The sequence below is a fragment of the Carlito syrichta genome, unplaced genomic scaffold (assembly GCF_000164805.1).
Source record: "Carlito syrichta isolate Samal-C Ts95f unplaced genomic scaffold, Tarsius_syrichta-2.0.1 Scaffold303160, whole genome shotgun sequence".
Lineage (NCBI taxonomy): Eukaryota > Metazoa > Chordata > Mammalia > Primates > Tarsiidae > Carlito > Carlito syrichta.
In genome coordinates, this window is record NW_007247256.1 from 111659 (window position 1) to 124781 (window position 13123).

Genomic DNA, 13123 nt, shown 5'->3' on the forward strand with positions numbered 1-13123 from the left:
TATCACAATCTCCTTTTGTTTCTTAACTAAATGTCAAGAAATGCCATATATGTCTAGCTTAAACAGGAAAATACATTGTAGAAACCTTTTGTAAAGTGAATTTCTGTTTAGCAAATCCTTTTAGTTCATTATTTTCTACCATAAAGTTTCTGTAGCTTTGCCCCCAATTAACAAAAACCACATCCCGTGGTTCAATGCCACTAACTTTCTTAAAAATACCATCTATAAAATAAAGAATACCACAGAAGGTAAAGCATCATAAAATAAGAATAATAACACAGTCTGATCATAGAGACACCTCCATAGGTGCCTCTACAGGTAACAAACCTCCACCTCACCTCACGTCCTGCTGCCCCTGGGACTTACCCCCAACCCCCAGCACATATTTCCCACATTCTTCTCCAGATGCAATCCCAGCAAACTGATTGAATGCTGCAACAATTGAAGTCATCATCTAATGCACTGCTTGTTTATGTCTCTAATGACACAGAGGAAAAAAGGCCGGGATGTATTCTAAAGTAACTGTGCTTACTTTGAAAGGACAGCATAGTATCAAGTTCAGTTTTATCCTAATTAAACATGAAACCAAAGTCCTCTGAATAGCCCACGGATCTATTTCAAGTTTTATTTCTTACCTGTGGTGGTATATGTAACTGACAATGACAGCTAAAAGACATAAAAGGAGAATGACAGCAGTAGTATAAACCACAGGATGCAAGAGGCTGGCTGCCTGGGTGTAGAGTTCAGATCCTGTCAAATCCTGAGGAGAAAAAGAAGGAATCATTCCAGCAGCACTTTTCTGAACATTTAACTACTGAGATTTTCTCAAGTGACTAAAACACACTTAAACAAACAAACAAACAAACAAACCTCTGGTCATTACGTCTCTTAATTTTATTCTAGAACTAATGTTTCATACTATTTTCCTCACATGTACTTTTCCTTTCCTGATTTCTACCATGCTAACTGCTCAGGGCGACTCTCGTTCTACACTGGACCATCTTCTTTATACCTTGAAATATTGCCTCTGCTTTGATTCAGAAGGGACAACCAGATTTCATCCTTTATCATGTCCTTTCAGCTCACTTTTCACTCTGCATATTCACCAGCTTATAGGCACAACAAGCGAAACATCTCCCAGGTTACAAATTCTGAAGAGGCCTCTCTAACCATGGCCGTCAAGTTCAATTCCAAGTTCTACAAATAGGAATGGACTACCTACTGTGTAAGGCACTGGAGATATAATAAGCTGTGGTTCCTGCTCTTGAAGAGCAGAAAGTCACAGGGAAGACAGATATACAATCAGATCACAACAATGTTTGCTGAAGATAGGCACAGCACATTTATGGGAGCAAAAAGGAAGTACCCGTGAGAGCTCAAAAATCAATAAACACTAATAGCAAGTCACGAGTAATTTTAATAATCCAGGCATTGACTGTGTCCAGCACTTTACAAAGTGAAACCCTATGAGGTAGATATATTATCAGCCCTATTTTATAGCTGGAAAAACTGAGGCACTGAAAAGTGCCTTGAGAATTAGATCCAATGAAGCTTGGCTGCCAAGTCTGTGCTCTCAAATACAACGCAGACATTGCCTCTCTGAAATGAAAACAATGGACATCTCAATGCTACCTCCTTATAAAGTACCAAAGAAAGTTGAGAAGATACCTACACTCTAGTCAACATACCAGAAAACTGGGGTTGTAGGTGTCAAAGATGTAGGTTTGCCATATTCTTCCACTAAATTATCTGTCTGCACTAACTCTTACAGCTAAAAGATGTCAACAGGATGTGGAAAGGATTCCACAGTGGATGTACCTCTAGTGAGGAAGCTTTTGGGATAACACTAAAAATAAGAAAAGCTAGATTAAAAAAAGAGAAAGAGAACAGATGACAATCAGACAAGGAAATGGAAGACGACCTCAATAGAGGTGAGGGGGGAGGGGAAATGCTCTCCAGGGAAGAATCAAAAGTTGACAGTATATAATTATACATCTAAACTAATCATATCAGGATATCTTAACAAATCCTTCACCTCAACAACCCTGAAGGTTAATGACAAAAATCACAGTAAATGAGAACCTGGAGATAGAACATGAAAAATTAAATTCCAACAGAGTACTCTATTACACTATGATGAGCCTCAAAAATTCACCTGTTGACTTGACAAATATTAACTGAGTGACCACCATGGCTAGGTATGGTTCTAAGCACCAGATACATAGGGATAGGCAGATCATAGTCTTTGCTCTCAGAGAGTTTACAGTCTTGTCAACTAAGTACTAAAAGGGGAAATACAAGAGAAAAAGCCTATCACTGTAAGGACCAACTCTGAGCAATTTGCCATTGTGGGATGCCCACTATACTGTCTATGGTAAGACATCTGCATTCTGTTAAAAGTCTAGAAAATTAGTGGGGAAATTTAAAGAATGTTATGACAACAAAAACCACTTAGATGTTAATAAGAACTGACACACTACCCTCAATTTCTATGAAAAGCTTCTATTCCAGTGCAGAATAATTAAAGATAAATTTTCAATATGTAGGATTTAGCCTCTAAATCCTTTCATGCACTGCCTGATTTAGACTGTAGGAAATGTTTAATAACATATTGCCACTTACACAATTTGGGGCAAACAGAGACCCCATCAATCGTCTCAAGGGATTTGGAGAAGAGATAGAAGGCACGTAGAAGTGCCTTCCATAACCCTTGGCAGAGAGAACCCTTGTTCTCATGGGGGAGCTAGATATTATCTAGGGAAACATCAGACTAAGTACAAATTTAGTTTTCAAAATACATTGTATATAATATTCAAGTTTAAAAGAAATCAGTATTTTTCAAAAGCCAAATAAACGAGACACAGAATGAAAACGAAACTGGATGTTGAAACAGAGGTCAATAACTCTTATAATTCCAAGCACTGACTGAAGAAAGGCACAAGTTATTGTGTCACTGAACATATAGGGCACTGCTTCCATGGGGGAATTATTTTTTCTCAAGATTTTTTAAATGATACAATAATTGTACATATTTATTGGGTACATGTGGCATTTTGATACACACATATTTTAACTGGGATAAGATGACATTTTATTGTGGTTTTGAGTTGTACTTCTCTGATGATTAGTGATATTGATCAATTTTTATATACCTGTTAACCATTTGTATGTCTTGTTTTGAGAAATGTCTATTTAGATCCTTTGCTCATTTTTTATTGGAGTTGCTTGTTTGATGCTGAGCTGTTTCAGTTCCTTATATATTCTGGCTATTAATCCTACAGGAGCATTTTTACTTGCTCACATGCAAAGAGAACCTACTTTAAAAAAAAAAAAAAAAAACCTAGGGAAAGGCATAAAGCCGGGGTGTCCAGCCTTTTGACCTTTCTGGGCCACATCAACTAAAGAGGAATTGTCTTGGGCTGCATATAAATTATATAATATAGTTCATGTATACACATAATAAGACCTTTTTAAATATTTTTTATTATAAAGTTTAGAAAAATGAGACCAATATAAAACCAGTGGGACATTTGACCTTGTTTTTGTAAACTAATCTATTAATGTCTGGCTCAATGGAAGTGGTTGCAATTCTTAGTGAGTTCTCAAGATGCTTGTCAGAAAGGCTTGCTCAAATTTTGCTCTTTGTATGCTTCATCATTGAAAACAGCTGCTCACAAATGCCTGTGTTGCCAAAAAGCAATGTCATGATAAGGCGTGATTATGAACTTCAAAAATGGAACTATGCATGGGGTCACGAAGAAAATAAATGCTAAATGATGTTAAAAGATTTTGTGGGGCCACATTAAAAGCTGTCCTGGGCTGCAGGTCAGACATGCCTGCTATAAAGGGACAGACAGTAAATATTTTAGCCTTGACAGGCCAAGAGGCAAATCGAGACTGTTTTGCAGATACTTACTAATCATTAAAATTACAACTATTAAAAATTTTAAAACCTTCCTTAGCTTTTCTATCTTTAAAAACAAAAATATCACTGCAGCTGGCTGGATTGGACAATATAAAAGAATATAAGACTACTTGAGACAATTAAGAATTTTAGGATATTAAGAGAGTAAACAAGTTACCATACAATGAGAGATAAAGCAGAAATTCAATTATTTTCAGTTATAGTAGTAAACAAATGCAACTTTGTGGCGATATAACAAAAATATTACTAAACATACTGCACAAAATGGTACTATGAGACACCTGTGAGTTAGAAAAAGTCAAATTGTTATTCACATTTGCAATAGAGCAGTAAATAAAACAGGAAAAGTCTCTGCCCTCTGGCACTTACGTTACCACAGTTCATCACTAAATGGTGATTTTAGTTACTCTTCTATGTAGTTACTCTTCTATATAGTACGAGAAAATAACTAAGCTAGAAAGTGAAAAATAAAGTCTTCCACAAGAGTTAACTGTACCAATGCAAAGAAAATTAGAACATCTAAAACTGTCTTTAAAATCACAAAGATGACCATTAGTAAGGACCCAAATAAATGAAAGAAGATTGTTTACTGGATACCTAGACACTCGTATATTTTCTTTTCATAAGAAGACAACACTTAAGTGAAAAAGAAAAAGGGCATAAACTGTGAGGCAATATCTGCAACATATAAGTCCAATAAAGGGCTCATACTCTGAGCTCATAATCTAAAATCCCTATACATCATTAAGAATACAACTAAACTAAAAACAGGCAAGACTTGACCAGGAACTTTGCAAAAAGGGAAACCAAACAACCAATAAAAAAATTAAAAGATGCTCCACATCAACAGTCACCAGAGAAATTCAAATTTAAAGTATAACGACATATTACAATACCACCTCAAATTTAAAGTATAATGACATTGCAATACCACCAACAGATGACAAAAATTGAAGACTAACAATACCAAGGGCTCACAAGGCTGTGGAGCAACTGGAACTCCCATTAATGGTGTGTCTGCAAACCAATACAACTGCTTTGGTCAACTGCATGGCTTCAGCTATCAAATCGAAACATATGGATAGCCTGCACCGCAGCAATTCCATATCTGTCCAACATAAAACACACAATGAATACTCAGAGCAGCTTTTGGTCCTTAAAAAAAAAAAAAAGCAACTCTATCAACATGAGCAGATCTTTTTTTTTTTTTTTAAGTCTTTGTAGAGACAAGATCTCACTATGTTACTCAGGCTGATCTCGAACTCCTGGCCTCAACCTTCCAAAGTGCTGGGATTACAGGCATGAGCCACCGCACCTGGCCCCAGTTTTTTCTTGATAGTCCAAATCTAGAAATCCAAATGTCCACCAACAATAACAGGAGCAAACTTTGGTATATTCAGACAAGGGACACTACACAGCAATGGAAAAGAATGAACTGCGACTATGTGTAAAAACAAAGATAAATCTCACTGATGTAATGACAGAAAAGAAACTGGACACAAAAGAGTACATACTGTACAATTCCAATTATATAAAGTTTAAAAACAGGCGAAACATTTACAGTGATAAAAATCAGAAGGGTGGGTATCTCTTGAAATGGTGGCAGTAATTTACTAGAAACATAGGAGCACTACAGAGTGCTCTTGTGCAAATATTGATCTTGATGGTGACTAAATCTGTATATTCCCAAATAAAAATACTAACAAGCCATGCACTTAAGATTTGCGTACTTTGCTCACTATCACAATTTAATGAAAAAGGAACAAAATTCGGTCCCTTTGTTGAACAATTCTACCCTGGAGAATTTATCCTGCAGATGCTGCATAAACATGCAAAATGATACCATATAAGCAAACTATTAGAAACAAAGATACATGAGGGAAATATCTAAATAAATTATAATAGGAATATCAAATAATACTGAGAGATAAGAAAAGAATGAAAAGGCTCTTTTATATTGATATAAGAAGATTTCAGAGTGAATAAGAACACAGATTCTGAAACCAGACTGCCTTCAAATCCCAATTCCATCAATAACTAGCTTGGTAGGCACAGCATTTAACCTCTCTATGCCTCAGCTTCCACATCTGTAAACTGGAGGTGATGACAACTGTACCACTTCATGAGGTTGTTTTAAGGACCAAGTAAGTTAACGAATGGGAAGATATCAGAAGAGTGACTGACACCTAAGTGCTTAATACAGATTAGCCACCAACACTACCAGCACCATCATCCTCTTCTTTAAGATTTATCATCACCACCATCACATCACCATCATAGTTAAGATTTCTTGTTACACAGAAAAAAGCATGGTTTAGGAGGATGTATGCAACATGCAACCTTTGTGTAAAATTGGGTCCATTCTGCTTCAATAAACACAAAGTTCTCTTAAACAATATGCAAGAAACTACTAGAATACCTATGAGTGACAGAAAAGGGGTTGGAGTGTGTTAATATGTAGAAATAATTAAAACACTTGATCCATATGCATCTAGTACCCATTTATGATTATTTAAATAAAAACATTGCATATATGTTAAACTAGAGTAAATAAAGTCAAAATTTTCTTTTCTTCAGCACATTTTATATTAACAAATATAAAAACATCACTAGAAAAATAAAAATAAGTGCATCTAGTGTCATATTTTTAGGTGGTATAATTACAAAAGGAGAATCAAAGTTTAGAGATTATTTTATCTTTACTACTACTGGTTAAAGTAGTAAGTACTATATAGTTTGAACCTAAGTATTATCCTAGTTTCTTTTCCTTTTTTTTTTCTCCTGGTGACACAAGCTTCTAAGACTCTTCCTGCCCCAATTGGTGATTTCTGGTCTTATCATTAAAGCAAACCTAATTTCTGCTTAACTTTTTTTTTCTGGCTACCACTGAGACCTTGTATATAGTTGGTTATAGTAGGACATACAATGAACCAAACTATGATGTGTATCCCAGACTGATGAACAAATATATTCTTATGTCTCCTTTCTTAACATACAAAATTCTTTAAAATCAGATCAAGAAAAGTTTTATGGACTATATCCCAAGATAGGAATTTAGACTTGTTATTTAAAATGATATATTAAGACAGCATTCAAGATAAATAGAATCTTATTTATTATTTTTAAAAAGTTTAGTATAAGAAAAAGAGGTGACAAATTTCTAAAAGATATTTCTTTTTAGACATAACTTTATTTACTGAAGATTAACTTTGTCTTTATGTTTAATTAACAACTTTAACTCCTATAGAGTAACTTTACTGTAATTTTGTCAACAATTTCAGACATTTCACTTTGCTGCCTCTAGATGGCACAGTTACACCTAAGAAAAGAAAAAGGCTAGTTTTTGAAAATAAAAAAAATTTTAGTACAACTTTATTTTAGCTTTAATAGAATTGTGTATTACGTTTTTTAAAAGATTAAAAGTCTGAAAGATAAAAGAATAGCTTATTCCTTCCAGAAAAGGATTATACTAATTTAAATAGTTTAGAAGAACAGGTAGGAAGTTCAAAAATAGATGCTATTAGATTAAACAAAAATAAAAACTTCCAATGGTACAGTACTATAGTGAAGCTTACAAAATGCCACTTCTGTGTGTTCTGTTTCATTTATTTTGCTCAACCTTTCCTAGTTAACTATTACATAAATTTCAAACAATGCTGTATCTCTACTATTTTTGCTTCAATACATCACAGTTTCAGATTATTTTATATTCAAAATCTAAATGAGACAACATTTTTAAGCTAGAAAATTCCTCATGCTTTAATTAATGCTTCGTGCTTTGATTTAAAAGATGACTACAAAATAATAAAATGTGAACTTACAGAAACCAAACTCAGACTTACAGAAACCAAGACAGCTCCAATTTAGGAAGAGAATCATAAACTATCAAAACCAAAGTTAAGCCCAAAAGAATAAAAGACTTATAAAAATATAGCTGAGTCTAATTAGTGTAGAATTCACCAATTGTCAGTTGGACCAAATAATAAAAATGTTCAAGTATGTTGCTTGCAGTTATACAAAATGTGCAATGCTGCCATTAATTAAAAAAAAATCCTTCTGCCCTGCTAAATAACCTGTTCATTTCTCTGCACGCTTAACCTGTGTAACAGGTAAGGTATAGAAAGCTGGTAAGAAAAGAAAACCAAAAAAGAGGTGAGGAAAATGTATTATAACTCAGGCTTCCTTCAAAGATCATTTCCAGTGGTAAATCCTATTTTTTTAAGAAAAATTCACAGCCGGGCTCGGTGGCTCAGCCTGTAATCCCGCACCTTTGGGAGGCTGAGGTGAGTGGATTGCCTGAGCCCGTGGGTTCGAGACCCGCCTGGGCAGCGAGACCTCATCTCTACAAAAAATCAGCCGGGCATGGTAGCGCATGCCTGTAATTCCAGCTACATGGAAGGCTGAGGCGGAAGAAGGACCGCCGGAGCCCAGCAGGTGAGGCTGCGGTGGCCGGGAGCGGCCACTGCACTCTAGTCTGGGCGACAGAGTGAGACTCCAACTCAAAAAAAAAAAATGAAAAAGAAAAATTCACAAAAGGTAAAATATATCATGTTTTTCGATCATTTAGTACTTTGTTAAAATATTTTCTAGATAACAGATTTATAGCTGGAATCAGTAATAAAAACATAAAAGTCTACTCACTCAGGCTAACCTTAAACCAATGCTGGAAAATAAATCTTTCACACTCATCAGTAATTCCTTCCCTCTACATTCTAAATATACTCCTTGTCAGTATTTATAATAATTGCAACATACAATAACAACTAGCATGGCTAATTTCATAATTATCTGCTCAGGAGTCAGATTCGCTTAAATACCTCATTAATAAAAAACCTAGTCCTGTACATTAATAGCTAGTTATTTTACCAAAAAGATTACAAGTTGAGAATCCCTAATCTGAAAATCCAAAATGCTCCAAAATCTGAAACTTTCAAAGGAAATGCTTCTTAGAGGATTTCAAATTTTTGGATTAGGAATGTTGAACCAGAAAGTATAATGCAAATATTTCAATAGCTGAAGAAATCTGAAATTCAAAACACTTTTGAGTCCAAGCATTTCAGATAAAAGATAACCTGTAACAGGTGTTAACAATGGCAAAGAACAGAAAACAACAATAGACTGAATGCATTAAAACTGAAAAGAAATTATTTTTGTGTGAATACTGTCACTTGCAATGACAAAAATCAAAATTATCACTATTAATTCTAAATTTAAATAGAGTCTAAGCATTAAGACATGTAGTACGAAAAGACTAGATGGCAAAGTAGGAAAATGTTCTTTCACTATTCACTGTGTAAGCTTGAGCAAATGAACCGCTCTTTCTGGGCAGAGAAAATCTAACTGTATAAACTCAAGATCTTTCCAAGTTTTAAGGTCAAAGTCTAGCTGAACTGACTCACTTATAAAGCTGACTGAAAACTCCTACACTAAATTCAGTCCCATATATTAAACTTGGTACTAACGCAATTTCCCTTTAAAATAGAATTACACCAAACATCACCTCTTAAATAATTAAGTGAGCAAATTATGTTAAAAGCAAAAAATTATAACAAACAAAAAAAGAAACAAAAAAACCCTTCATCTGAGCTTAATTATGCACAGGGAAAATTTAGAATACTTAGTGTTTATGCATAAAGTTAACAACTGCCATACCATTAAAACCGCATAGTTACTAAGGGAGTAGCACTGAATCGTAGTGATATTTTCATCCGAGTAGAGTATATGGCACCCATCTGACTTCCAGCCTCCTTGTCCGTTCAGCAAATCGAAATCCCACCGGGCTGCAACAGCATCTGCTCCATGTGCGATCCGACGTAATGTCACATTAACAGGGATGTGGTGGGTATCTACATTCACACCATCTGGAGAAAATGAGAAATAAAAATATTTCTGAGAGAAACTTTATAAAAAATTAAATGTCAACTTATACACCGGTGGGTACTCTCCAAGATCTTTTCTCGCTAGTGACTCATTAAAATAAGAAAGAACAAAAATAAGCAGTTTTAGGAACAGTCGACTACAAAGTCACATTGTCCAATGAGTTCGAGACAACATATGCCACATACAGACCTATTTTGGTGAGAATCACGGGGGTGACCACCGTACGCCGCTTTCCGTCATCAGCCAGATTTGTTGAATTTCCAGTGGCTGGAAAAAGTTTTCCATTGCGGAATGCGATCAGTTGAAGCTTATAGAGAGAGTCATCGGTTGGTCTGACTTCTCTTTTTTGCTTTGGTGAGAAGAGGGAAGGAGGAAGCTGAATAGAAGCCTCTACAATAGTATTCTGAAAAATTGAGAGAGAGAGAGAGAGAGAGAGAGAGAGAGAGAGAGAGAGAGAGAGAGAAAGGAAAAAAAAGATAGCTCTGTAATTACATAGAAACCAGAAAAAAATGTCACATGGTTATAAGAGTGCTCTAATTGTATGCTGAATATATTTTTAATTGTATGCACAAAATTTAATAATTAACAAAAAAATGCCAGTTAAGTGAAATGTCAGGATACCACATAATAGCATAAATCAAAAAAAGTATATAATAGAAATGCAAACTCTATTTTAAAGAATTAAACAAGTCAATAAGGGCATCAAAGTTAATTTTCTCATGAGAGCATACATTGCTGAAAAAAAATAGATCAAACATCTCATTGATCACTCACTACCAATTTTACACTGACAAAACAAGGTAAATAAGCACAAATGAAGTATATCACAAATGCATAATTAATCTAGGCTTATGGAACTTTAAGGTGATTTATGATTAACTCAATCAGCCAAACAACAAAAGAATAAAATTATGCAAACATAATAAAGGCTTAGATTAGCAAACTCTTAGCAGAAGTTTCCTTAAGACACGTTTGGACAAACATAATAACAAATAAGAACTGAAAATGCTGACTGATCACTGACTTTTTTCAGGTTTCTTTATTGGAGATTTTAAAATTATCAATTATTCAGGAATCAATTTTTAAAAAGCAATATACCAAGGAGGTAAAATTAACTATCAAAAAAATTCCTTATTTTAAGAATTTATTACAAAGTCTTTCTCTTGGCCACAAACCTCTTTCCTTCCAATCCAATGTTCACTTTGTCAACAGAATTTCGTAAGAAACAAATCTGATCATCATGTAATTCCAATTTAAGTAACTTAGTTGAGAGAATGTTTAGAGAACTGCCCTCAGGCTGGGCACAGTGGCTCACCTGTGTAATCCCAGCAATTTGGGAGGCCAAGGTGAGAGGACTGCTTGAGCCCAGTAGTTCAAGATCAGCCTGGGCAACAGAGTGAGGCCTCATCTCTATAAAAAAAAAAAAAAATTTAATTAGCTGGGTCTGGTGGCATGTGCCTATATTCCCAGCTACTCAGGGGGCTGAAATGCAAGGATTGCCAGAGCTAGGAAGGTTGAGGTTGTAGTGATCTGTGATTGTACTAATGTACTCCAGCCTGGGCAACAGAGTAAGAACCCCAACTCAAAAAAAAAAAAAAAAAAAAAGAATACTGCCTTCAAATCCTAAGTACACCATGTAATTTTACTAAAATCTATTTCTCAAATTCATCTACACTACAACCTATAACCCAGGTACACTGAACTTACCAGTTTTTGAGTTCTCCTACGTTCTTTTTTATGCTTTTGTGCACACTGTGCTGTGTCAGTAATCCTACCTGAAATGCTATATTGTGTGCACAGTGCACAGGCAAGTATCCCTGCCTGAAATGCTCCACTATTCTTCTGTCTGGCAAACTCTTGAATCCATGCAATGGAAAGAATAGATCGGAATGAGAAAGGTTGGTAGCCAAAGGAGAGTCCTTAAAATAGGGCTTGCCTCAGTATACTGCTTTTCCAGTTCAGCTGCTCCCTCTTCTGGACTCACACAGCACCCTGCACACACCTCTATCACAGCGAACACTTGCGGCCTCACGGGATGCTCCTCTAAGTAGAGTATGAGAGTTTTGTGCAATCGCATTCATTTTTTTTTCTGAAATCCCTATGTTAACAGTTCCTATTCGTATCTGATAAAAACATCCCCCGTTTTTTTGTTTGTTTGGTTGGTTTTGTTTTGTTTGAAATTAACAAAGTCTGCCATGGCATTTATTTTTTTTAAAGCTTCCATTTAAGTAAATGATTGACTTCAGAATTATTTAACTGCTGTGCTTAGAACAATGTTGGAACACAGCAGATACCCATAAGTATCTTTCAGCATAAGTATTTTGAAAGTGTGAATAGTACTTTTAAATCGACAATGCGAAGAAAATATTTAATCTAAGAAAACGCATAAAAGTTTCTGCTATTTACACTTACAAATATAACGTTACGTGAAAACAGAATTTATTTTAAATTCATCTGCTTATCTAGTAAGTTTCTATTAAGTACACAAATTTCTCTTAAGTATATAATGACGTAAAGTGTAAAAACATAAACAAATCAATTAATTAAAAGTTCAAAGTCCTGTTAAAGGATTATATAATGGGCAATTCTTAAAACTTAAGCAGTACAAAATTCATAATGTAATCCTGTTGTGAACACAAAATGACTTGAAAAGAAGGAATAGCGCTTTGGGAAAGTATTAGTAACAATAAATTGATTTAAAATAAGTCATACCTAATATTTTCTACAAGAAAGTTAAAATAGGAAATGACATTCATACTTTCTACAAGTTAACAAAGGTCTTCTACATAAGTTTAAACTTATAAAAACCAATAAAAACAACAATAAAAAACAAAAAAACACAGATGTATGAACAGATCACTGAGGGATCAGAGCTATACACTCACACCTGTTACATAATTACAACTTCTAAATATCACTCAAAACCCAATAAATAATATTACGAAATAATAATTACAGGCTCTCTGTGATGGCGAGAAAAAAGTTTGTAAGGCAAACTTCAGCTGTATCAAAAATGTCTAGATTTAGCTGGGCTCAGTGGCTCAGCCTGTAATCCCGCACGTTGGGAGGCTGAGGTGAGTGGATTGCCTGAGCCCGCGGGTTCGAGACCTGCCTGGGCAATGTGGTAAGACCTCATCTCTACAATAAATCAAAAAAGTAGCCGGGTGTGGTAGCGCGCGCCTGTAGTTCCAGCTACTTGGAAGGTTGAGGCGGAAAGATCACTGGAGCGCAGCAGGTTGAGGCTGCGGTGGCCGGGAGTGGCCACTGTATTCCTGTCTGGGCGACAGAGTGAGACTCCAACTCAAATAATAATAATAA

The 13123-nt window shown here is 35.2% G+C and overlaps 1 protein-coding gene across 1 annotated transcript in view; it reads right to left on the bottom strand.

The window, feature by feature from the left end:
* Window positions 1–13123, bottom strand: part of ADGRA3 (adhesion G protein-coupled receptor A3) — a 131723-nt gene that overhangs the window by 20016 nt on the left and 98584 nt on the right. The window contains exons 13-15 of the mRNA XM_008057941.2: window positions 9995–10208; window positions 9578–9786; window positions 636–760 (exon numbers count right to left, since the gene is read on the bottom strand). Coding sequence (XP_008056132.1) covers window positions 636–760; window positions 9578–9786; window positions 9995–10208 — 548 coding nt within the window. The remainder of the gene's footprint in view (window positions 1–635; window positions 761–9577; window positions 9787–9994; window positions 10209–13123) is intronic.